Source organism: Octopus sinensis, linkage group LG22 (genome assembly GCF_006345805.1).
Source record: "Octopus sinensis linkage group LG22, ASM634580v1, whole genome shotgun sequence".
NCBI lineage: Eukaryota > Metazoa > Mollusca > Cephalopoda > Octopoda > Octopodidae > Octopus > Octopus sinensis.
In genome coordinates this window covers 25,663,242-25,688,241 of record NC_043018.1, presented here as the reverse complement: position 1 = coordinate 25,688,241, position 25,000 = coordinate 25,663,242, and the positions used below count along the sequence as shown (strand labels likewise).

At 38.1% G+C, this 25,000-nt stretch overlaps 2 protein-coding genes across 2 annotated transcripts in view; one reads left to right on the top strand and one right to left on the bottom strand.

Annotated features, from left to right (window-relative positions):
* The first annotated feature begins 7,134 nt into the window (after positions 1-7,134).
* On the top strand, positions 7,135-13,461 carry LOC115223313 (multifunctional methyltransferase subunit TRM112-like protein). The gene is made up of 4 exons (XM_029793825.2): positions 7,135-7,281; positions 10,048-10,149; positions 12,393-12,485; positions 13,285-13,461. The coding sequence occupies exons 1-4, from the start codon at positions 7,204-7,206 to the stop codon at positions 13,384-13,386; spliced, it is 375 nt and encodes a 124-aa protein (XP_029649685.1). The 5' UTR covers positions 7,135-7,203; the 3' UTR covers positions 13,387-13,461.
* A 10,885-nt stretch (positions 13,462-24,346) lies between these two features.
* LOC115223231 (docking protein 6) overlaps positions 24,347-25,000 on the bottom strand; it is a 67,068-nt gene continuing 66,414 nt past the window's right edge. The window contains exon 3 of the mRNA XM_029793715.2: positions 24,347-25,000. This exon is cut by the window's right edge and continues 429 nt beyond it. Coding sequence (XP_029649575.1) covers positions 24,450-25,000 — 551 coding nt within the window. The 3' untranslated portion in view covers positions 24,347-24,449.

Below are 25,000 nucleotides of genomic sequence, written 5' to 3'. Positions count from 1 at the left end.
CAGAAATTCGAACTCAGAGCCTACAGTACCAGGGCGGATACTACAAGACATACCAGCCGATGACCAGACAATTATATTTCTTTACTACCCACAAGGGGCTAAACACAGAGGGGACAAACAAGGATAGACAAAGGGATTGATTAAACAATTATATCGACCCCAGGCGTAACTGGTACTTAATTTATCGACCTCGAAAGGATGAAAGGCAAGTCGACCTCGGCGGAATTTGAACTCAGATGTAGGGCAGACGAAATACCATTTCTTTACTACTCACAAGGGGCTAAACACAGAGGGGACAAACAAGGACAGACAAAAGGATTAAGTCGATTACATTGACCCCAGTGCGTATCTGGTATTTAATTTATCGACCCCGAAAGGATGAAAGGCAAAGTCGACCTCGGCGGAATTTGAACTCGGAACGTATCGACAGACGAAATACGGCTACGCATTTCGTCCGGCGTGCGAACGATTCTGCCAGCTCGCCGCCTTACGGCCAGACAATTATGTCAATCTATCACCCTTATAAAAGCAGTGTGTGTACATGTGTAGTGTATGCGTGAGTGTGTGTATGTGTAGGTATGTGTGTAGTGTGTGTGTATATGTAGGAGTATAGTGTGTGAGTGTAGGTACGGGTGTATGTGTATCTGTGTACGTGTGTAAAGTGTGTGCGTGTGTGAGTGTTTGTGTATGTACGTGCATAAGTGCAGGGACGAAATTTGTTTAGGGGTGCAAACCCAGATCCAACGAAAGATATTCAAAGCTTTATAATTGACCTCAAAAAAATTTTAGGGGATGCGCTTCCACCAAGCGTGTTTAATGCATGTCTACGTGTGTCCATGGTGCAAAGAAGACCCCAACCGGATTTGAACTCGGAGCGCCGAGAGTGGGAGCAAAATACCGCAGTGCATTTTATCCGACGGTCTACCGGCTCTGCCAACCGAGTCATCGACTTGGTTTAGCGACAAAACCATTTGAATTCCTCCGCTTCCTATACATCATAATATTCGGTTCCGACGTGTTGTAGTACATCTGAGCACTATATATAAAAAGGCTCGTCACTGAGTCGGACAAAATGCTTAGTGACACCTCTTCCGGCTCTGTACGTTTTAGATTCAAATTCTACTAAAATATTTTCGTCGCTTTGAGACCGCGACCTGTTCACAAAATTCTCGGCGGCATTTCTTCTGGCTTTACATTCAGAGTACAAATTCCGCCGAGGTCGACTTTGCCTTTAAGCTTTTCAGGAGTTGATGAAAAAAAATACCAGTTGAGCACTGGAGCGGATGTAATCGACTGAACCCCTCCTTGTTTGGAGGAATTCTATGTAAAATTTGGGGGTTTTTTTAGGGTTTTTTTCCTGTTTTTCAGCTACTATTTTCGGAAAGACTCTTTTGCCCCCCCCCCTCCCGCTACCGCTACCCCTCCAATTTCTTCATTTTTCATTTTTTCCGTAACTCTAACCCTAAAACCCCAACCCTAACCCTAATCCCAACCCTAAAACCCTAACCCTAACTCTAACTCTAAAACCCTAACCCTAACCCTAACCTTAAAGCTAAAACCAGTACAAATGCACGAACGATGTCATAAATTACAGTGACAAACGAAATATACACCGCTGATAGTTGTTGTTGACAAACATCGGCAGTAATTTTATTCAGCTGAATACACGTCACTGATTGGTTGGAATTACCGAAATACGACAACTTTAACACGAAATAACTTTGCAAACATAAACTTTTCTCAAAAACCCTAAGAGTAAAAGATGTTTCATATGACACATTCTACCAGTGTCCGAAGTTCGAAAGTGTTTAGTTACAAAAAATTAATTTCTCGATCTACCGTTCAAAGGGAAAAGATCCTAATTGTATTCTACGCACGGAAAACGAGTAAACAACAAGTCTTTTGTAGTTTTAAGGATTCCATATGCATTTAATGCGATAACACGAACTTAAAAGATTTATCCAAAAACGTCATTTGGTTGTTATTTTTAGCACACCTCACAACCACCTAAACGAGTAAACAATATGTGTTTTGTAATTTTAAGAATTCAATGTGCATTTGATGCGATAAACAGAACATTACAAATTAAATATTTTTTAAACAAACATTTACGCATTCGATATGCATTTATGCGATAAACAGCGCACTAAAGATTAAATATTTACCAAAATAAGAAACTTATAGCACGATTTATCTAAAAACAAAATAGCACATTAAAAATTAAACATTTAGGATCATTTCGGTTTGAACGGCAGTTTTTTTTAATAATTTCCACGTAACTAAACACTTTTAAACTTCGTACACTGGTAGAATGTGTTTATAAAACATCTTTTTCTCTTGGCTTTATTGAGAAAATTCTATAGTTTGTAAGATATTTGTTGTTGTTTTTTCTTCAATTTCTGCAATTTCAACCAATCACTGACGTCTATTAAGGTGAAAACATTCTGTGCCGTATGAATATGTCCCTCCTTTAAGAAACAGATTGGGTTTATTTACATTTCTGAAGAAAAAAATATATCCTTCCCTCACCCCTAACCCTAAAATAGATTGAAATGCAATAGATCGATACTAGGGTCATAATTATGGGTGACAATTTCATGACACCGCTAGAAAAAACTGCCGTTCAAACCGAAAAGATCCAATATTTAAAAAAAAAAACAACATTCCGTTGACCAGTTCATTGAAAACGAAAGTTAAAAATGCATTCAAGCAATTTCTCGGGTAAATTTGTGATTGTAAAAATTTTCCATTTCTCGAAAAAATCGTAATTTTATCTCCTGCACCACATAAATTCACAGAGATTTGAATCTACCATGGAACGGTGAGTGCCACAGCGTCGTTTATTAGCTCGCTTTACAGAGGCCCATATACTCTCCACTTGTTGAGTGTGGGTACCATCTTTCGAGTTAACAAACCCAACGCTGTGGTTCACCGTTCTGTGCTCAAAATTGTAACCATCAATTTCAGGAATGTGAGAGTACGCCCTCCACAAATCACTGAAAATTGTGGTTCCTGGAAGAATCGAGCGACGTGTGCATTTTTCCAGCATGGCACTACATAAAGAAAAACTTGTCTGACCTCGCGACTCACTCCTCCGAAAATCCACTGTTCAGGTAGGACCCTTCTTCGGTTGTACTTACGTCTTGAGAAGACAGTTTCATCGATTCCAACAATCTTTCCATGACCACCAACTTTAATTGGATGACGGAGAAAGTCCTCCGCACATACTTCCCTAACATAGATGTTAAAATCAACAGCTGTGCAAGTGGGGGTGCAATGGCCCAATGGTTAGGGCAGCAGACTCACGGTCGGAGGATCGCGGTTTCGATTCCCAGACCGAGTGTTGTGTGTGTTTATTGAGCGAAAACACCTAAAGCTCCACGAGGCACCGGCAGCGGGTGTACTCTTTCGCTCCAACTTTCTCTCACTCTTTCTTCCTGTTTCTTGTCTTTGACTTCCTACGCAACCGCTGAGCCTAGATGCGCATTCATCCATCCGTCGATGCTCTCGGTGTCGGGGGTTGACCTGCTTTCTCTTCTGCGGGTCTTACGAATAGCAAAGGACCACGTTTCGGACTTCTCCCACTAGGACGAAGACCGCAACGCTCAACAGCAACAGATGTGCAATGGTACATCCCCAGTTCTTCAATAAAAAACCTGACTGAAGCCAATTCCTTAACCCATATGTAAAGGGAAAGCACTATAGTCGCAAAAGGAAGGGTGCCACTTTCAAACCATGGGTCTTTCCTCGCTGACACAGACTCCCAGATCGGTAAAATTTCCAGGTGGATATAAAACAGAACACAGTATCAACAAGTGGTTTCAATATATTTGCCAGCATGCGCTTTTCTCGCAGACATAAGAGTTCTCGTGTTCGACTTGTTACTATGGAAACAGGCATGAATGGCAGCCAAGCAAAAAAATCCAAAATGTTTAGTCAATCAGATATTCCATCGGTTACGTTTTGCCCAACTGCTAGATGACGGGGACATAAACAAACCAATACTGGCTTCCGATCAATGGAGTTAAAAACACAAAGATACATACGCACAGCGCTGGATTAACTATTAAGGAAAACAAGCGGATCTTTTCGGTTGAACGGCAGTTTTTTAAAATAATTTCCACGTAACTATAAGCACTTTTAAACTTCGTATACTGGTGGAATGTGTTTTTTAAAACATCTTTTTCTCTTGGCTTTATTGAGAAAATTCTATGGTTTGTAAGATATTTATTGTTGTTTTTCTTCAGTTTCTGCAATTTCAACCAATCAATGACGTCTATTGAGGTAAAAAAACATTCTGTGCCGTATGAATATGTCCCTCGTTTAAGAAACAGATTGGGTTTATTTACATTTCTGAAGAAAAAAAAGATACCCTTCCCCCCACCCCTAACCCTAACCCTAACCCTAACTCTAAAACAGATTAAAATGCAATAGATTGATACTAGGGTCATACTTATGGGTGACAATTTCATATGACACCGCTAGAAAAAACTGCCGTTCAAACCGAAAAGATCAAAAAAAGCACGTGCTTAGGGCATCAAGGGAAAGAGGGGGCACTACAGAAATGGTAAATAGTTTACGTCACAAAAGAAATCACTTTAAACTTGCTAAAATAATATTCGGGATGCCTTTATCTCTACTATGTATAGATGCAGATGTGTTACCTAAGATTAATTTTGAGGATCTGATCAAAGACCTTGCAATTCAAAAAAGTAGGAGGAAACTTTTCAAATATAAATAAAGTAGAAGTATGCAAAAATAAACATTATTTTCCCTCTTGTTTTGTTTCATTTTGAAAAATAAAAATATATTTTATGGCTTGTTATTGTTTATCTTTTGAATTACATTGTCTTTTATGGGGGCACCAAAATCTTTTAAGTGCTTAGGGCCTCGATGGGTCTTAATCCAGCCCTGCATACACACACACATACACAAACACATATTCAAACACATAGACACACCCATTCATACACACACACGCTGACACACATAAAAACACAGTAACCCACCTCCTCAAACACGTACACATACCCATTCGATGAGCTTCCTTGCTAGCAGTGTATTAAATCGTTTCGTTGTCTGTGCGTTTCCTTATCGTTTGGCTTTTTCGTTTTCTTTTTTAAGATTTACGCAGCTTTTGAGGGGAGGGGTATTAAATTTGGTTAATATTTACTTTGACTCCTGGTCACCAAAAAAAAAAGCAAGTGTAATAGATGTTTAAAAATTGTGTATTAAACGAATTTGAAAACAAGGACTTTCGGAAAATTCACAAGATCCGATTTTTTCCCTCATAACTTTTTGGAAAATGGATATCTTTTAATGACATTTTAGGATCTTTTCGGTTTGAACGGCAGTTTTTTTCTAGCAGTGTCATATGAAATTGCCACCCATAATTATGACCCTAGTATCGATCTATTGCATTTCAATCTGTTTTAGGGTTAGGGTTAGAGGGAAGGGTATCTTTTTTTCTTCAGAAATTTAAATAAACCCAATCTGTTTCTTAAACGAGGGACATATTCATACGGCACAGAATGTTTTTTACTTCAATAGACGTCATTGATTGGTGAAAAAAACAACAAATATATTACAAACTATAGAATTTTCTCAATAAAGCCAAGAGAAAAAGGTGTTTTATAAACACATTCTACCAGTATACGAAGTTTAAAAGTGTTTAATTATGTGGAAATTATTTTTAAAAACTGCCGGTCAAACCGAAAAGATCCTTTTTTTTTTTTTTCGAAGGGATGTGGGGGAAGATGATTTTTGAAGAGAAAGAAATTCATAAATTAGTTTTTTATTTGAGTGTAATGGGAAAAAGTTTGAAAAAAATCTTAGATTCATTTATTTTTCGTTTGAGTAATAGAAAAAAGGGTTTTCAAGAAACGATGCCACCAACGGAGATGTGCTAAAAACAACAGCTAAATCGCCTTTAACTTTTTCTTCCATAATGAAACTATATTCAACGCCGGATTTATGAATTTGTTTCTCTCACCATGATACATGGAATCTTTTTAAAACCCTTTTTCTCTTACTCAAACAGAAAATAAATGAATCTAAAACATTTTTTAAAACTTATTTCCTTTACACTCAAGCAGAAAAATAATTTATGAATTTTTTTCTCTTCAAAAGTCATCACACCACCCCCACGGAAAAAGTTTTCCCATAAATTTCTTTATACTCGTAATCTATGCCGTTTGAAAGGTATTTATATAAAATTTCATTAAAAGATATTCATTTTCCTAAAAGTTATGAGGGAAAACATCGAGTGGCTGTGTGGTAAGTAGCTTGCTTACCAACCACATGGTACCGGGTTCAGTCCCACTGCGTGGCACCTTCGGCAAGTGTCTTCTACTATAGCCTCGGGCCGACCAAAGCCTTGTGAGTGGATTTGGTTGATGGAAACTGAAAGAAGCCCGTCACATATATGGATATCTTTTAATGAAGGCGGCGAGCTGGCAGAAACGGTAGCACGCCGGGCGAAATGCGAAGCCGTATTTCGTCTGCCGTTACGTTCTGAGTTCAAATTCCGCCGAGGTCGACTTTGCCTTTCATCCTTTCGGGGTCGATAAATTAAGTACCAGTTACGCACTGGGGTCGATGGAATCGACTTAATCCCTTTGTCTGTCCTTGTTTGTCCCGTCTGTGTTTGGCCCCTTGTGGGTAGTAAAGAAATATATATGTATATATATGTAAATATGTATGTGTGGTGTGTATATGTTTGTGTCTGTTTGTCCCCACAGCATCGCTTGACATCCGATGCTGGTGTGTTTACGATAGAATAAGTACTAGGCTTACAAAGAATAAGTCCTGGGGTTGATTTGCTCGACTAAAGGCGGTGCTCCAGCATGGCCGCAGTGAAATGACTGAAACAAGTAAAAAAGTAAAGTAAAGTATCTTGTAAAATTTTCCGAAAGTCCTCTTCCTACCCACCGGCGCAAATTTTTATTTTTATATTCGTTTAATACACTTTTTTTTACACCTATTACATTTGTTGTTTTTGTTTTGTTTTTTGCTTTTTGATGGCCGAAAGTGAAAGTAAACATTAACCCTAAATTTTACTTCTCATTAAAATCGCACTTTAAAATAGGAGTTTGCTTCTAGCATAATAACTCTGTGCGATTCACATTTTAGTTTTGAAAGTACGAAATAAAGCAGCTAAACTAACTGCTAGCTCTACCTGTATATGTATTGTAAGTTTCCAGCATGAAGTTGCTCACCCACAACATGTTAACCTCTACAATTATTAAAGGGGTACTGAAAGGCTACCCGCTGGGTATTACAGTAAGTAGCCTCAATCATAATTGTCTCTTATTCATTCCCATATCTGAATATATTTGCGTTTTGTTGCGGCTGTATTGGTTATTGTTTAACCCCCGGTCAACGAATCGACGATGCATTTTTCCGTGACCACCACTCCAGTTTTAATTGAGTTTTTTTTTTTTTACTGGGACCACTGTTCGCTAGTAGTACCCATAATCTAATATCGTGTCTTATTTTTATTCTGTTTTTTTTTTTGTTTTTTTTTAAAGACGTTTGGGTGAGATTTGGCTGTTATTTCTCGGAGGTAGACTGGCAACGTGAAACCAGCGTGGGCCACCTTTTCCAAGAAGCGGGCCGCATGAGACATGGGCTCATCATCGGGCGGGTTGCACTACTAAAAAAAGAAATTCTATGTAATTTTTTTCGTTGGTGTGCCATTCAGAAAGTCCGTCGGGTTGCAGATTGCCCGTAATCCGCCGCTCAAAGACTCGTCGTGTCTTTATCGTTTTAAACACGTGCTCGTATTTTGTTTTGAACACTTCGTGCCGAACGTGGAAGTTTTCTACAAAAGCATATCCTACCATCTTAATAATAATAAATAAATATTTAGGCAATTATGGTTTAAGCACCCTGTATAGCCCTTCATAACTTTTATTCCTTTATTTTGTGGGGTGGAGAATTTTCAGAAAAATTTTGTGAATTTGTGTTCTACACACGGGAATTCATACGATTATGCAAAAACATTTGTGTGGTTTAAGGGCGATTTAGCTGTTGTACTTAAGAAGATTTAGCAGTACTACTCAAGAAGAGTGGTCCCGGTGCGCGTACTCTCGCATCCGCGCTAGCTAGTCGTGAATAGTCGATCCTTACTTTGTGTTTTTGTGTTTTATTTACTTTCTTTATAAAATTATTTACTTTGTGTTTTTGTTTTGTTTAAAATATTATTTACTTTGTGTAAAAAAAATTATTTATTTTGTGTTTTATTTACTTTGCTAGGTAGTCGTTGTAGGATCGACTAGTCACGACTAGCTAGCTCGGATGCGCAAGTACTTGAGTGCGCGCACCGGGATCACTCTTCTTAAGTAGTACTACCGTTTTTAGCACACCTCTCGTAATATAGTACTAGTTATATTATTTTGTTAACATTGCGGTGATCTTTCGAATTTAGAAATCCACCTCGGTTTGTGTGGATGAATGGATGGATGGAGTGAGAAAAGCTTTGGTGGTTAGCGATGTTGGGGTGAGAGAGGCAAGAGAGTTTATAAATGATAGGAAAGCTTGGAGAGTGTTTGTGGATGGATGAGTGAATCTGATGTTGCTCAAAGGGATACGGAACCGGCATGATGCAGCGGGGGCAAACCAACCTATGCTGTCGGGCCCCGCTGCTTTGTATTAGGGGTTGCCTTTCTATGCCTTGACCCGAGCATAGAACAGGGCTCGCCTCTTTGAGTTGGGAAATGAATGGAATGCCTAATGTGTTTCTTGTTGTGGCTACCCTCTCCTAAAAAAATGTGGAATAGGCATGGCTTTATAAAAGACAAAAAAAACTTTCATGTTTGTCAGTCAGTAACTCTGGTGATATGTCGAATGAGTACTTCCTTGATTTTCAGTATAAAACGAAAGTGACGTAATATATTAAACGTAGGCTCAGGAGTGGCTGTGTGGTAAGTAGCTTGTTTGCCAACCACATGGTTCCGGGTTCAGTCCCACTGCGTGGCATCTTGGGCAAGTGTCTTCTACTATAGCCTCGGGCCGACCAATGCCTTGTGAGTGGATTTGGTAGACGGAAACTGAAAGAAGCCCGTCGTATATATGTATATATATATATATGCGTGTGTGTGTTTGTGTGTCTGCATTTGTCCCCCTAGCATTGCTTGACAACCGATGCTGGTGTGTTTATGTCCCCGTTACTTAGCGGTTCGGCAAAAGAGACCGATAAAATAAGTACTTGGCTTACAAAAGAATAAGTCCCGGGGTCGAGTTGCTCGATTAAAGGCGGTGCTCCAGCATGACCACAGTCAAATGACTGAAACAAGTAAAAGAGTAAAGAGTATAGTCGAATTAATGAAGGTTAAGTAACTTGTGAAAACAAAACAGATTCTCAAATAGAAGAAAGGTATCTTGGCACAATAGTTTAACATTTTGTAATCGCCCGTTATTTTCAAATATAAGTCGTATTATTATTCTGTTGTTGTGTCTAGGGAGAGTCATTTTCTTTTTGTGCCTTATAATTTAACACACTCACCGGCAAAATTTCCACTTTTTTCTTATTTTCGTTGCCTCTTGCAACCTTTTCAATAGTATTATATTTTACGGTTTTATTTGTAACCAGCAAATATTGTACTATCTACTGAACGGTTATAGATTTCCCGGAGAGGAATATACTAGCCGTGTGGTAAGAAACTTGCTTCCTAACTACATGGTTCCAGGTTCAGTCCCACTGCGTGGCACCTTGGGCAAGTGTCTTCTACTATAGCCTCTGGCCGACAAAAACCTTATTAGTAGACTGAAAGAAGCCTGTCGTGTATATATATGTGTGTGTGTGTCCACTACCGTTTGACAACCGGTGTTGGTGTGTTTACGTCCTAATAACTTTGCTATTCAGCTAAAAGGGACTGATAGAATAAGTACTTGGCTTTAGAAAATAAATATTAAATATGAAATCCAAAAGCTTTGAACATAAAACAGGTGAAATATTTTGGCCCAGTTTAAATGCTAGAAGATTAAAACATTTTCTCAATAATGCTTTCTATGATTCATTCTTGGTTCTGTTCTGTATTCTTTCAGGCAAAGAAGTTAGAAATCAAAGAAGCAGAATTCAACAAAGAATTCATTTGTCGAATGATTTCCAAAGTCGATTGGTCTGCTCTGTATTCAGCCGTTACTGATGTTAGTATTACATTTTTCTCTTTTGTTATTGTAAGCACAGCATTTCTGTGTGTGTATCTGCAGTTGGTTCAGTCATAAGACTTTTGCCACATTATGGCACTCAAATCAACCCCAATACCCTTTTTATTCTTCAAGTCTGGTAATTAATCTATCAGTCTCTTTTGCTGAACTGCTAAGCAGAAAGATACATCATCATCATCACCACCACCACAGTCAACATTTAATGTCTGTTTTCCATGCTGGCATGAGTTGGACAGCTTGACTGGTTCCATAGTCTGTTTCGGCTTTGTTTCTACAGTTGGATGCCCTTCCTAATGCCAACCACTCCACAGAGTATGCTGGGTGCTTTTTATGTAACACAAACACCTATGCTTTTTATGTGGCACTTTGGTTTAGGATCTCAATTCTGTAGTGGTGGGCAGGTCTTCTAGAGTACTGCAATGCACCACTTATCTTGGTCCTCCATCATCTCCTTCATAAGGTTCATCATTATCAGCTTTCAATACTTCATCCTACATAGGTAAAGGTAAAAAAAAAAAAAGTAAAAGATTCCCTTTGGACATGAATGACCAAGGGATTGCACCTAGAAATTTGCCCTCCGAAGCACATGTCCATGCAAGGTTGTTTTAGGGAAGACCAGCAGTCACCTATGCACACCAGCCTCTCCTCTCCACACAACTTTCTAGATTGCATCTAGAAAGTTACCCTCTGAGGTACAAGTCCTGACAAGATTGTTTTTATGGAAGACCAGTAGTCCCCCACATAGGGTAAAAACCCCCTTCGGTCATGACTGACCATGGGATTGCACCTAGAAAGTTCCTCTCCCAGGCACAAGTCTGGCAAGGTTGTTTATGGAAGACCAGCAGTCGCCCATGCATACCATCCTCCCCTCTACACACCACTGATGTTACCCAAGGGAAAGGCAAAGAGGCCGATACGGCTTGGCACCTGAGACATCACAACTCATTTCTACAGCTACGTGAAACAGAGCAACGTGAAATAAAGTGCCTTGCTCAAGAACACAACACACAGCCCAGTCCAGGAAGTGAACTCACTACCTCATGATTGTGAGTCCTATGTTTGAACCACTGAGCCTTGCACTTATATGCATACTACGTTATTTTTAGTAACTAACCTTTTGTGGTGAAGACATGGCCTAGTGGTTATGCTGTTGCACTCACAACTACAAATCATGGTTTCAATTCCCAGGCTGGGCAGTGCATTGTGTTTCTGAGCCCTTTTTAGCTTTAGGTCTTCTTGTGCTGCTCAACACATTTAGGGACTACCTTCTTCACCAGTTTCAATCAACCCCTACTCTTGCACATCCATTTCATGTAATGTTGCCTGTCTTCAGGCCATCCTGAGATGTCTTCTACCAAAGGATCTTCAGACTATCCCACTTTTACACCTGCCGTCAGGTGTTACCTGAGCCATGACTGTTTTCAAGTGTCATTGATCAGCTAGATGGAGAACATTACCCCAGTCCACTCAGCTGTAAATGGGTTCATAACTCAACAACTTTATACTTTCATCCCTTATGAATCTTGTCCCTCTGATCTCTCTTTTTTATTAAATCCTCATTCTGAATTTTCCCATCATTCATAATCCCTAAGCAAATTATTAATATCCAAATCATCTGATATTTCAGAAACAATTTAGGAGGATTTTCATCTGGGAAGTTGTGACAAGTCTTGGTCTTTTATCTTCTCATTGAACCCCAGCATCTGAAGATCTTTTCTCACCACTTCATCCCACATCTTGAGTCTAACCCTTCCACAGGTTCCCTCCATACACAAATATGTGCAATTGTGGCCTTTTAGGTTTTCCATTCAAATCATTTCTGCTTCCATTCCTCCAGGGATAAACTGGCCTCCGTGCCAGTGGCACGTAAAAAGCACCATCCAATCGTGGCCGTTTGCCAGCCTCGTCTGGCACCTGTGCCGGTGGCATGTGAAAAGCACCCACTACACTCATGGAGTGGTTGGCGTTAGGAAGGGCATCCAGCCATAGAAACATTACCAGATCAGACTGGGCCTGGTGCAGCCTCCTGGCTTCCCAGACCCCAGTTGAACTGTCCAACCCATGCTAGCATGGAAAGCGGACACTAAACGATGATGATGATGATGATGATAAAACCAATCAAATTCTGAGATTGATTTAAATCAATATCCCCACCACCAAATACATTTCTACATTTAGTCCTTGTGTAAGAAATTATTTTTAACCTCGTTTCTAATTCACAGGTTGGTCATCCAGATTGTATTCCTCAGACTCTTGTTGAAGACTTTGAAAGCAATGATGAATTTTTGAAGAAAGTCCATCACGCTCTAATGGAGGTAATGTATGGTTTTTTTATACAGATACTCGCCAACCAGCATGACTCAGCCCTGCATATGGGCAAGTTCCTTAGGCCATGCTGGAGCGCAGGACTTTTTCTTTGTCTTGCAAGTTACCTGGTGACCTTACTAATGCCGTTGCCATGAGAAAAAGTACCCCATACACTTGGGAAAGTGGTTGGCATCAGCATCGCCATAGAAAATCTGCCTCAATAAACTGTCCTACCCATGCAAGTATGTGGCTGTGTGGTAAGAAGCTTGCCTTGCAACCACATGGTTCTGGGTTCAGTCCCCACTGTGTAGCACCTTGGGCAATTTTCTTATGCAATAGCCTCAGGCTGACCTTAGTTAGTTAGTTAATTTTTTGGTTCAAAAAGCAAAAAGCAAGGCCATGTAGGGGGACATGGAGTTATGTACAGGGTGGTGTTCATGTAAAGAGTTCAGGCCACTTGTGGTCAAGGGAGACTTTGAACTGAGCGGTCGTCGGCATCTTCACTATCTCGTCCAGCAGCTTATTCCACGGATCCGCAACCCGGACAGAGAAAGCCCCTCTCCTTCGATTGAGATGAAATCGTCGCAGATAGAGCTTTTCAGAGTGACCCCGCAGCCAACGCTCTGGAGCAGGAGTGAAGAACAGCTCTTTCGAGAGGTTTTGGTAGACAGAAACTAAAAGAAGCCCATTGTATGTACAGGGGTTGGACAAAATAATGGAAACACCTAGCATCATAACTTTCTATCTATCTATATTCTCCAATGCAGCTTTCACCATTTCTTAATTTCTTTATTCTTTCTTTTACAGATTGAGATTGAAGAAGGAGAATTGATTTGTCCTGAGACTGGCAGAAAATTTACTATCAAGAACGGAATACCCAATATGTTATTAAATGAAGATGAGGTGTGAATAATGCTCTGGGATAGAGAAATATTTTTCATTTGTAAATATGCACAGAATAAATATTAAAAAAAAAAAAGAAAAGAAAATATACTTTTTGTTTTTTATTGGTAATGCCACACATTTCGCACAGTCACACTGCATTCAGTTTAATTTCTAGGAAATGTTATTTTTTTGCATTTTTACACCATTTCATAATTAAACCTTAATCCTTTAGCATTTAACCCTTTTGATACCAACCCACTTGAAACTGCTTCTGACTCTAATACAAATGTCTTGTTTTTCGAAAGTTCTGAATTAAAATCTTCTGCCAAACCTTAGTCACAATTTATGTTCCTAACACTAGCTTAATGATAACTAAGTTATTTTACTTAAGTGGTCATTCCTCTTAATAGTAATATAATTTTTAAATCTTGGGATTTTTTTAAATATGCTAGCCCACCGGTTTAAATTGATGTTAATTGATATCAATTTCTACCCTCATTATATATAATATATATATATACGCATATATATATATATAATACATGTATATGATAATGATGATATATTTATCTATGTGTGTATTTTTGTGTCTATGTTCCCCCACCACTGCTTGACAACTGATGCTGGTGTGTTTGCCTCCCCATAACTTAGCGGTTCTGCAAAAGAGACTGATAGAATAAATACCAGGCTTTAAAAAAATAAGTACAGGGGTCGATTCATTTGTTAGCAGGCTGGACAAACTGCTTGGCAGCAGTTCGCCCATCTTTATATTCTGAGTTCAAGTTCTGTCAAGGTCGACTTAGCCTTTCGTTCTTTCAGGGATGATTTAATGAGTATCCATTGAGCACCCCTAAAATTTCTGGGTCTTGTACCTAAATTTGAACCGTTAGACGATGGATTGTGTGGATTTACCTGTCGATGGCGTTTAGTGAGGGAAGAATGAAGACAGGTTGCTTCTATGCACAAATTAATGTTATTGGAGGTGACGGCAATTCTAATATAATCGGGATCTACACCGTCTGAAAGATATTTATAGAAAATTTCATTAAAAAAAAGTACCCATTTTTCTGGAAGTTATTAAGAAGTCGAAGGAGCCACGCATGTGTAGGTCTGCCGAAATACCGATAATCCTTTTCGTTCGAGTTGTCTCCCCTGGTCTATAATATTCAGTTTTTGTTTTTTTTGTTTTGTTTCTTTTTATGAATTCACTCACTCTCTTTACTTTTTTACTTGTTTCAGTCATTTGACTGCGGCCATGTTGGAGCACCGCCTTTAGTCGAGCAAATCGACCCCGGGACTTATTCTTTGTAAGCACAGTACTTATTCTATCGGTCTCTTTTTGCCGAACCGCTAAGTGACAGGGGCGTAAACACACCAGCATCAGTTGTCAAGCGATGTTGGGGGGACAAACACACACACACACATATATATATATATATATACGACAGGCTTCTTTCAGTTTCCGTCTACCAAATCCACTCACAAGGCTTTGGTCGGCCCGGGGCTATAGCAGAAGACACTTGCCCAAGATGCCACGCAGTGGGACTGAACCCGGAACCATGTGCTTGGTTAGCAAGCTATTTACCACACAGCCACTCCGGAATATAAATACTTGGGACGTTTCCCAAGACGCCCTCCTACAGCTGTGGACATTATTGATGTATATGAGTGTGACAAAACCCAAAACCTCATTCCAGAGTTGCTCAAAAAGGACTACTGTTAGTATCTAGTAAGACCTCACATGAAACCTTAATACGAGAGAGATATTGAGTCCGTAGAGAGACAATTTAGCTAAGGAAGTTTACATGTCCGACACAGTCGAATGTTTTTCTAATGACAAGGGGTACAACCAAATTTTCCATGGGGAAGGAGGGAGTTATTTCCTTTATATTCCAAGTTCAAATCTGGATGAAACGTTTTTAAGCCTTTTTTATTCTTTGTTTTTTTCATGGTCCTTGATGAATTCACTCACGGAATATAAATACTTAAGAGCTGAAAGACAAATATCGACGTATCTCCAAATGTGTAGCCACCCCAATGACTTTGTTTCCTCATAACTTCCAGGAAAAATGCATATTTTAATGAAATTTTCTACGTAGGCGCAGGCGTGGCTGTGTAGTAAGTAGCTTGCTTACCAGCCACATGGCTCCGGGTTCAGTCCCACTGCGTGGCACCTTCGGCAAGTGTCTTCTACTATAGCTTGGGCCAACCAAAGCCTTGTGAGTGGATTTGGTAGACGGAAACTGAAAGAAGCCTGTCGTATATGTATATATATGTGTTTGTCCCCCCAACATCGCTTGACAACTGATGCTGGTGTGTTTACGTCCCCGTAACTTAGCAGTTCGGCAAAAGAAACCGGTAGACTAAGTACTAGGCTTACAAAGAATAAGTCTTGGGGGCCGATTCGCTCGACTAAAGGCGGTGCTCCAGCATGGCTGCAGTCAAATGACTGAAACAAGTAAAAGATGGTGTAGATTCCAATTATAACGAAATGTGAGAGGAAGACCTTGGTTACAATTCCTGTTATATATGTAGTGGAGGTCATGGCAGGAAGATTATACAGTTTACAAACTAGGAGTGTCAATGCAGATATGTTATTGCTGTTGTTTAGCCCCAGGTCTGCCTTGTCCAAGCAGACATATGATTTAAGACATTCCAGCCACGACCATCACAATTTCTTTTTTTTTTTTTGCACTTTAGAAGAAATTATTACATTATCTGATATGTCCTGTTTTCTTTTAAAGGCAATAGGATGTGAATATGAGGGACACTCGGCTACTATTTTTAGCATCAAGTGCATCCCTTCTTTAGTGTGTTAAAGTGGGTTTTATTTCAACTGATACAAATGGTGGTATTTTTTCAGCACTAGTATAAGTGTTAGTAGTAATAGATTAAGCAGCAGCAGCAGCAGTAGTAGTAGTAGTAGTAGTAATGATGGTGGCTATATTGGTTGTCACAGCAATGGTGATGATGATGGTGGTGGTGGTGGTGGAAGTGGCAGTAGTAGTAGTAATGATGGTGATAGGGGCCATAGTGATTGTAGTAGTAATGGTAATGATGTTGATATTGGTGGTGGTAGTAGTAGTAGAAGCACCAGATGTGGTGGTGGTGGTAGTAGTAGTAGTAGTAATGGTGTGGTTGTGGTGGTAGTAGTAGCAGTGATGGTGGTGGCAGTAGTAGTAGTGGTGGTAGTAGTAGTAGTTGTAGTAATGGTGTGGTGGTAGTAGTAGCAGTGATGGTGGTGGCAGCAGTAGTAGTAGTGGTGGTAGTAGTAGTAGTGTAGTAATGGTGTGGTGGTGGTGGTGGTAGTAGTAGCAGTGGTGGTGGTAGTAGTAGTGGTGGTAGTAGTAGTAGTTGTAGTAATGGTGTGGTGGTGGTGGTGGTAGTAGTAGCAGTGATGGTGGTGGTGGTAGTAGTAGTAGTTGTAGTAATGGTGTGGTGGTGGTAGTAGTAGCAGTGATGGTGGTGGTGGTAGTAGTAGTAGTTGTAGTAATGGTGTGGTGGTGGTGGTGGTAGTAGTAGCAGTGATGGTGGTGGTGGTAGTAGTAGTAGTTGTAGTAATGGTGTGGTGGTGGTGGTGGTAGTAGTAGCAGTGATGGTGGTGGTGGTAGTAGTAGTGGTGGTAGTAGTAGTAGTTGTAGTAATGGTGTGGTGGTGGTGGTGGTGGTGGTGGTAGTAGCAGTGATGGTGGTGGTAGTAGTAGTAGTAGTAGTAGTAATGGTGGTGGTGGTGGTGGTGATGGAAATAAGTTTGGTTTTTGCTTGTTTCCTTCCAAATCTTTTCTCTTCCAAGTTATCTCGGAAGCCACAATCGTAGCTGCCCTCCGTCCTCTCCCTATTCCTCCGGGCCAAAAATAACACTTTGTTACCATCTTGAAATCTCTTACTAAAACAAAAGGAAAACAAAACAAAAGGAAAACAAAACAACCACAAATGTTACTATTAGAAACCATTGTTATAGGTTTTTATATTATTATTTTTATTACTCTTTTACTTGTTTCAGTCATTTGACTGCGGCCATGCTGGAGCACCACCTTTAATCGAGCAACTCGACCCTGGGACTTATTCTTTTTCGTAAGCCCAGTACTTATTCTATCGGTCTCTTTTGCCGAACTGCTAAGTAATGGGGACATAAACACACCAGCATCGGTTGTCAAGCAATGCTAGGGGGACAAACACACACACACATATACATATATATATACATATATACGACAGGCTTCTTTCAGTTTCCGTCTACCAAATCCACTCACAAGGCATTGGTCGGCCCGAGGCTATAGTAGAAGACACTTGCCCAAGGTGCCACGCAGTGGGACTGAACCCGGAACCATGTGGTTGGTAAGCAAGCTACTTACCACACAGCCACTCCTGCGCCTATTCATTATTATTATTATTTTTAAGGCAGAAAGCTGGCAGAATCATTGGCACACCAGGCGAAAAGTTTTAGCAGTATTTCGTTTGTTACTACGTTCTGAGTTTAAATTCCACTGTGGTTGCCTTTGCCTTTCATCCTTTTGGGAGTCGATAAATTAAGTACCAGTGAAATACTGGGGGCCAATGTGACTGATTAGTTCCCTCCCCTCAAATTTCACACCTTGTGCCTATAGTAGAAAGGGAAATGCTTAGCGGTACTTTGACTGTCTTTATGTTTGAGTTCAAATTCTGCTACGGTCGACTTTGCCTTTCATCGTTTCGGGGTCGATAAATTAAGTACCAGTTGTATACTGGGGTTGATCTGATCGACTGCCAACCCCACCAACTCTCCAAAAATTTCGGGCCTTGAGCCTAGACTAGAAAAGAATACTGATATTTAGATATTGGTATCTGAGCAAAGATACCAACAAGGAATCATTTGTCTCAATGTCTACATATACAAGACACAAGGGTCAGAACCCTCAAGACTCCTCAATACAGCTAAAGCAATTCACATCAGAAAGAAACAACAACAACACATTTTTTTTTTCACTATTTTTATTTAAAATATTTTATTTTTATCTTTATTATTAAAAAATTAATATAATCTTTAATGTTATCATTGTTTTGAAACAATATGTATTTATACATGTGTGTTTCTATATATGCATATATACATTTATACATATACATATATATATATATATATATATATATATATATATATATATATATATACGTATAAATGTATATATGTATATATGTACATACATACTTATATACATACACACACACACACACAGAAGCAAATATAAAAAAAAGTACACACATATACAAATATTATATAAACATCTATATATGCACACATATTTTTACATATTTACACACACTTACATATACATGTATATGTCCGCATACACACTCAAATGCACACATACATATATCTACATATTTGTATATATATATATATATATATCTGTACACTACATACATATATATATATTTATTACTGATGAAGACCGGTTTATAGGGTTATCCCAGGTTTCTCGCCATAGAGGATACTACTATGGCATATCTTCAAACCCTAAGATATGTATGTATGTACGTATGTATATGTGTGTAGGTATGTATTTGTACGTACATATATATATATATACATGTGTGTGTGTGTGTGTGTGTGTGTGTGTAAGTACATATATACACACACATATATATATACATATATATATAAATGTATATATATATATATATATATATATATATATATGTAGGTATGTATGTATGTATATGTATATATAAGTATGTTGGTACATTTTGTTTTACAAATAGGTCACGGAGAACTTAGTACGCATAAAGCAGAGTAAACACATCTATCAATCCATCCTGTTTCCCTGGCTAGCACGGCTTACACGCGTAGACCACTGAAGTGCTGTTCTACAGCCAGATACAATGCTCTTCCTGTTGCTAACCTTCACCTATCTCTCACGTATGTCATGTCACATTTCGCGTGTCTTTGAAGGTGTGAACCCTGTTGAAGATGTGGTGACAAAAAAGGGAATGAAAGCCACCTCATCACCCACAGCTGCATAACCTTCCAAGAAATACAAACAGCAAAACAACAAATGCCAATACGCAAACACTGATGATAATGATGATGATGATGTTGATGATATATATATATATTTTGTACTTTAATACATTCTTAACAGAATACACCTCAATTATATGTATATAGAAATATACTACTAATATAGGATGAAGTTTTTTTCTCTACAGAAAAAAAGTCCATCAAGAAATGTGGCAGCATATTAAAATACCTTTACGGTTAAAATTTGCTGTAGCGAGTAGATTATATGTGGAAATTGACAATTTAATAGTCTGTTATCAGCATACTGGCTTTGAAATAATTTTCTTTAGCCCTTACTTATAAGTTGTATATAGAAATATATATATATCTGTAAATATAATATGTGACAATTATTCGGTAGCCAAGATAAAACTCTGAGTTTCGGATGCTGAGGTGGAAATCCACACCACCATCTCTTCAGTTATCCGACCATCGGAAAAACGCTATGAAAAATGACCATTATACAAAGGGAAATTACTGTGTTATTGACCGCTATTTAGACAAAAGAGCTATTCGAATGACCGCTAATTAAGTTAAGGGGGTAAAAAGTTCATAGTAAACATGGAGTGGCTGTGTGCAGGTGCAGGAGTGGCTGTGTAGTAAGTAGCTTGCTAACCAACCACATAGTTCCAGGTTCAGTCCCACTGCGTGGCATCTTGGGCAAGTGTCTTCTGCTATAGCCTCGGGCCGACCAAAGCCTTGTGAGTGGATTTGGTAGATGGAAACTGAAAGAAGCCCGTCGTATATATGTATATATATATATGTGTGTGTGTGTGTGTGTGTGTGTGTTTGTCCCCCTAGCATTGTTTGACAACCGATGCTGGTGTGTTTACTTATTATGTATATATATATATATACATAAAAGTACAAAGTGAGATAGGGGTTATGAGTGTAACCCTCTATGGGATAACATATATCCAATATACTGCCAGTAAAGTACCCAGAAATGCTAATACATAAATGCTAAGAATTGCAATGCAATTAATTCATTTATTGTATTATATGGGCGAAGGTAAAATGCTTTACCTCAAGATTGAAAGAAATCTATTCCTCCATTTTCTTATTTTGTATTTATATCACCTTGATCACCTTGACCGACCAGTCCATCAGGCGTCCATTTGACACCGCTGGTCACAGCACGCTGTCCACTCCTCTCTGGATTGCGCCTTTCTCATCCACGTGATCCCAATCGTCCTCCTGAAATCGTAATTCCAGCGTCGTGGAGGTCTTCCGGGTGGTCTTTTCAGCTCGCGCGGGTACCACTGGACAACTGCATGCGTCCACCGATTATATATATAATATATCTATATATATATATATCATATATATATATTATATATATATATATTATATATATATATATATATATATTATATATATACATATATATATATATTATATATATACATATATATATTATATATATATATATATTATATTATATATATATATATATTTATATATATATATATATATATATATATATATATATATATATATATATATATATATATTATATATATACATATATATATATATACACATACATAAATACTCACACACATGAAGAGCTGTTTCACTTTCATCTTCCTCTCTCTCTCTTTCTTCTTTCTTTCTTTCTTTCTTTCAGAGTAAAAGGCAGATTGTACGATGTCTGTGTACAAACAACAATGCTACAAGGCAGTGAAACATGGGCTTTGAATGCAGATGACATGCCACAGGCTTGAAAGAAACGAAGCTGGCATTCTCCGTTAGATAAGTAATATCAGAGCGCATGTACCACAAAATGTGAGTTGAGAAAAAAAAAACTGGACATAAAGGGCATCGGGTGTAATGTGTATGAGAGAAAAATCACATTGGTGTGGCCACATGTTGCATATGAATGGGAACAGTTACAGAAAGAAGTGCTAATTGCTTGACGAGGATGGAACCTGTGGAAGAGGGAGACCTAGGAAGATGTAGGACAAAGTGGATAAGAATGACCTCCAGATGTTGAACCTCACAGAGATGACAAAGGGTCAAGGTAACCAATGGTTTGCTGTGCTTGAGAAGACCCCCTCTATCTAAACAAAAATGAAGCCTGAAAGACATAGATACATACATATATGTGCATATATATATATATATATATACAAAATGAGCAACAAGAATGACTCCAGTAATTTGGTACAATTGTTTCGCACTACATCATTTTATTAAAAGTTATTAAATTATGTAGTGCGAAACAATTGTACCAAATTACCGGAGTCATTCTTGTTGCTTATTTTGATTATAATCACCCCGCAAATTTTTATGGATAACACCATACAAAATTCTGGTGCATCTAAATTAAGTATCATATTCATTCGAATCTAAATTTTTGCTGAACTTATATATACATACATATATATATATATATCACACACACACACACACACACACACACACACACACACACACACACACACACATATATATATATAGGAAAATGCACCTAAGTTAGAAAAACTTGTAATTGTTTTGTTTTTTTCAAATTTAGGTGCATTCTCAACAACAAATTTTCCTATATTTTTCCTGTGTGGGAATACACCTCTTTTGTTTTATATATATGTGTGTGTGTATGTGTGTGTGTCAGCATGAAAGGTAGACATTAAACAATGCAATGATGATGATGATATATAAACACAATAAAATCGATAATGAAAAGAGTATAGTTAACTCGCCATAGGAAGTGGAAAATCCAGCATCTTGGACAGAATCCTTCTTCAGAGAAAAATTGAAAGGAGATCAATTAATTTGAGACAGCAGTTTTTTACTTCTGAAAAGCTGGATTTTTCACTTCCGATGGCGATATGCACAATGCTCTTTTAATCGATATAAGTCTTTCCAGTGCAGACCAACCCCAGCTTTTCTGAAGTCTGTTTGATCAAAATATATGTACAAAGGTGTACTGAAAAGTTGCTGGCTTTAAGGGTATTGTGAAAGGGTTGACTGGAGGCCCAACCTTCCAAGTTCTATTACAAGGTTTAAAAAAACTGAGGAACTGCTGCAATAAGTGTGTGAATCGGAGAGAGGGAATATGTTGATAAAAATCATAATTAACTGATCTTCCTCTATTTTCTTTTACCCAAAGCCAGGAACTTCTCAGCACCCCTAGTGTATATATATATATATATATATATATATATATATATAAAATACAATGTACATTTAAACACATTAAAGTCTTGTCTTAAAGTCTTCACTTTATTTTGTAGTCTCATTTTCCACATTTACTCTTTTAATCTTTTAATGTGAGATATCTAATCTTCTGGTGACTACTACCCCTCCTGCATAGATCAATAAGTTAGTACTTTCTATATTTTTAGTATCCTACTAATAACAGAATCTACTTTCCTAGTCACTTCTAGTAACTTCCTTCTTTTGGTACCTTTTAATGCTGGCAATTATTATTATTATTATTATTATTAATTATTTAAGGTTTTGAGTTTGAACTCCACTAAGGTCAACTTTGCATTTCATCCTTTCGGGGTTGATAAAGTTAGTACCAATTACGTACTGGGGTCAATGTAATCGACTTAATCCCTTCCCCCTAAATTTGAGGCCTTGTGCTTCCAGTAGAAAGGATTATATTATTATTATTATTATTATTATTATTATTATTATTATTATTATAGTTATAATTATCATTATTTGCCCTGGTAGCAAGCAGGAAGAATCATTTACATGTCAAAATACTTTGCAGCATCTATTCTGACATTCTGGTTTCAAGCACTGCCAAGGTCAACTCTGCCTACCATTCCTCCATGATTAATAATATACAGTACCAGTCACATATTGGGCTCACTGTAATCTACTGTTCCCCTCCCCTCAAAAGTTGTTGACCTTGTATCTAAATTAATTTCAAATTTTGGCACAAGGCCAGCGATTTCAGGGTGGGGAGGAGGGGGTCTAGTTGATTACATCAACCCCAGTGTTCAACTGGTACTTATTTCATAGACCCCTAATGAATGAAAGGTAAAGTTAACCTCAGCAGAATTTGAACTCTAAGCGTTTTCGCTGGCGTGCTAATGATTCTGCCAGCTTGCCATCTTAGCTTTGTATCTAAATATGGAAAACAATTCTTAAGTGCATTGGCGAGGCAAAATAAAACAAAATGTGTTTGGGTTTTTATTTTGGCTCTTTAGATTCTGAGTTCAAATCCTGCCACAGTCGACTCACCGTTTCATCTTTCCCAAAAGGATTTTGATAAACAAATTTAAATACCCAGTTATACAGTGTTGTGGATACAGTCGACTGGGACTTTGCAGTTATGACAAAAACCATCATCATCATCATCATCATCATCATCATCATCATCACCATCATTATTACTATTATTAAAAGACAAGCAAGTGTGAAGCTGATTGTAAGTCCTGGTTTCAATACCTGCTTAAAACCGCTTTACACTAATGCTCCTTCTCCCTCATCTTCTCTCTCTCACTCTTTCTCTCTCTCTCACTCTTTCTCTCTCTCTCTCTCTCTCTCTCTCTCTCTCTCTCTCTCTCTCTCTCTCTCTCTCTCTCTCTTTCAATCTCACTTGATTTATACAACCATTATTATTAGGATATACTGTTGTAGTTGCTGTAGTTAAACTCTGAGTCAGTCCAGTCAAAGCAGATTTATGATCAAAAGCAATCCAAATGTGAACATCCTGTTTTTCATTGTTTTTTTTTTTGTTGTTGTTTAAAGTTTTTGTTTAATTTTTTTTTTCTCTTTTTGTTCTTGACTCTGCTCCAGCATGACCACAGTCCAATGACTGAAACATTAAAAACAATAGTGCAACTCAAACTATATTATCCAATGTGTCCTTCCCATTATGAGATGAGAAAATAGTGTTTGGTTACAATTTCCAGCAGGTCATGCGACCTTGCAGAGGTCCTCTCATTGGCTCATTGTTATATTTTTATCATTGTTGCTGTTTTTCTTGTTATCAATCTTTTCTTTGTCATTTTTTTTTTTTTCATATTATTGCAATGATTTACGTGATTTGCTGTTTTTGTAATTTTATTCATTTATCTAATTTATTTTCAATTCTGTTTGTACTGACATACTTGATAATCCGAGATAGACACTGGTCTAACTTCTGGTTTCTGTGCAGTCTTGGGTTGCTGAGCAGCAACTGTAGAATCCCTAACCGGTTCCGAACGGTTGTTAAATGACATCAGTTCAGAATATTGACTTTCTAATTCTTCTGAATGTTTTTTAGCATTATTAAGTGTTTCATAGTCCCATGTTTTGAATTTTTCATTATTCGCTTCAGGTCCCTCCTTGCTCATATTGTGGAAATTCAAATGGTCATACATCTTGAATGCATTGTTATCCTGCAATGTGGAAATACTCAAGCACTCGTATTCGTTTTCATTTAAGTTAGTCTTTGTGTTTTCTTCGAAGGTCTCATAATCATTATCAGCATCCACCAATTTTTTGTCTACAATTGGAACCACTTCATATTGTAAATCCAACTGCGAATATTCATTTTCATCTTTGCTAATATTAGAATAACCGCTAGTTGTGTTTTTGTTCAATGGCATTGGAACAGATTCATGCACGTTTTCATCAGAATTAGAAAATTCAGCCT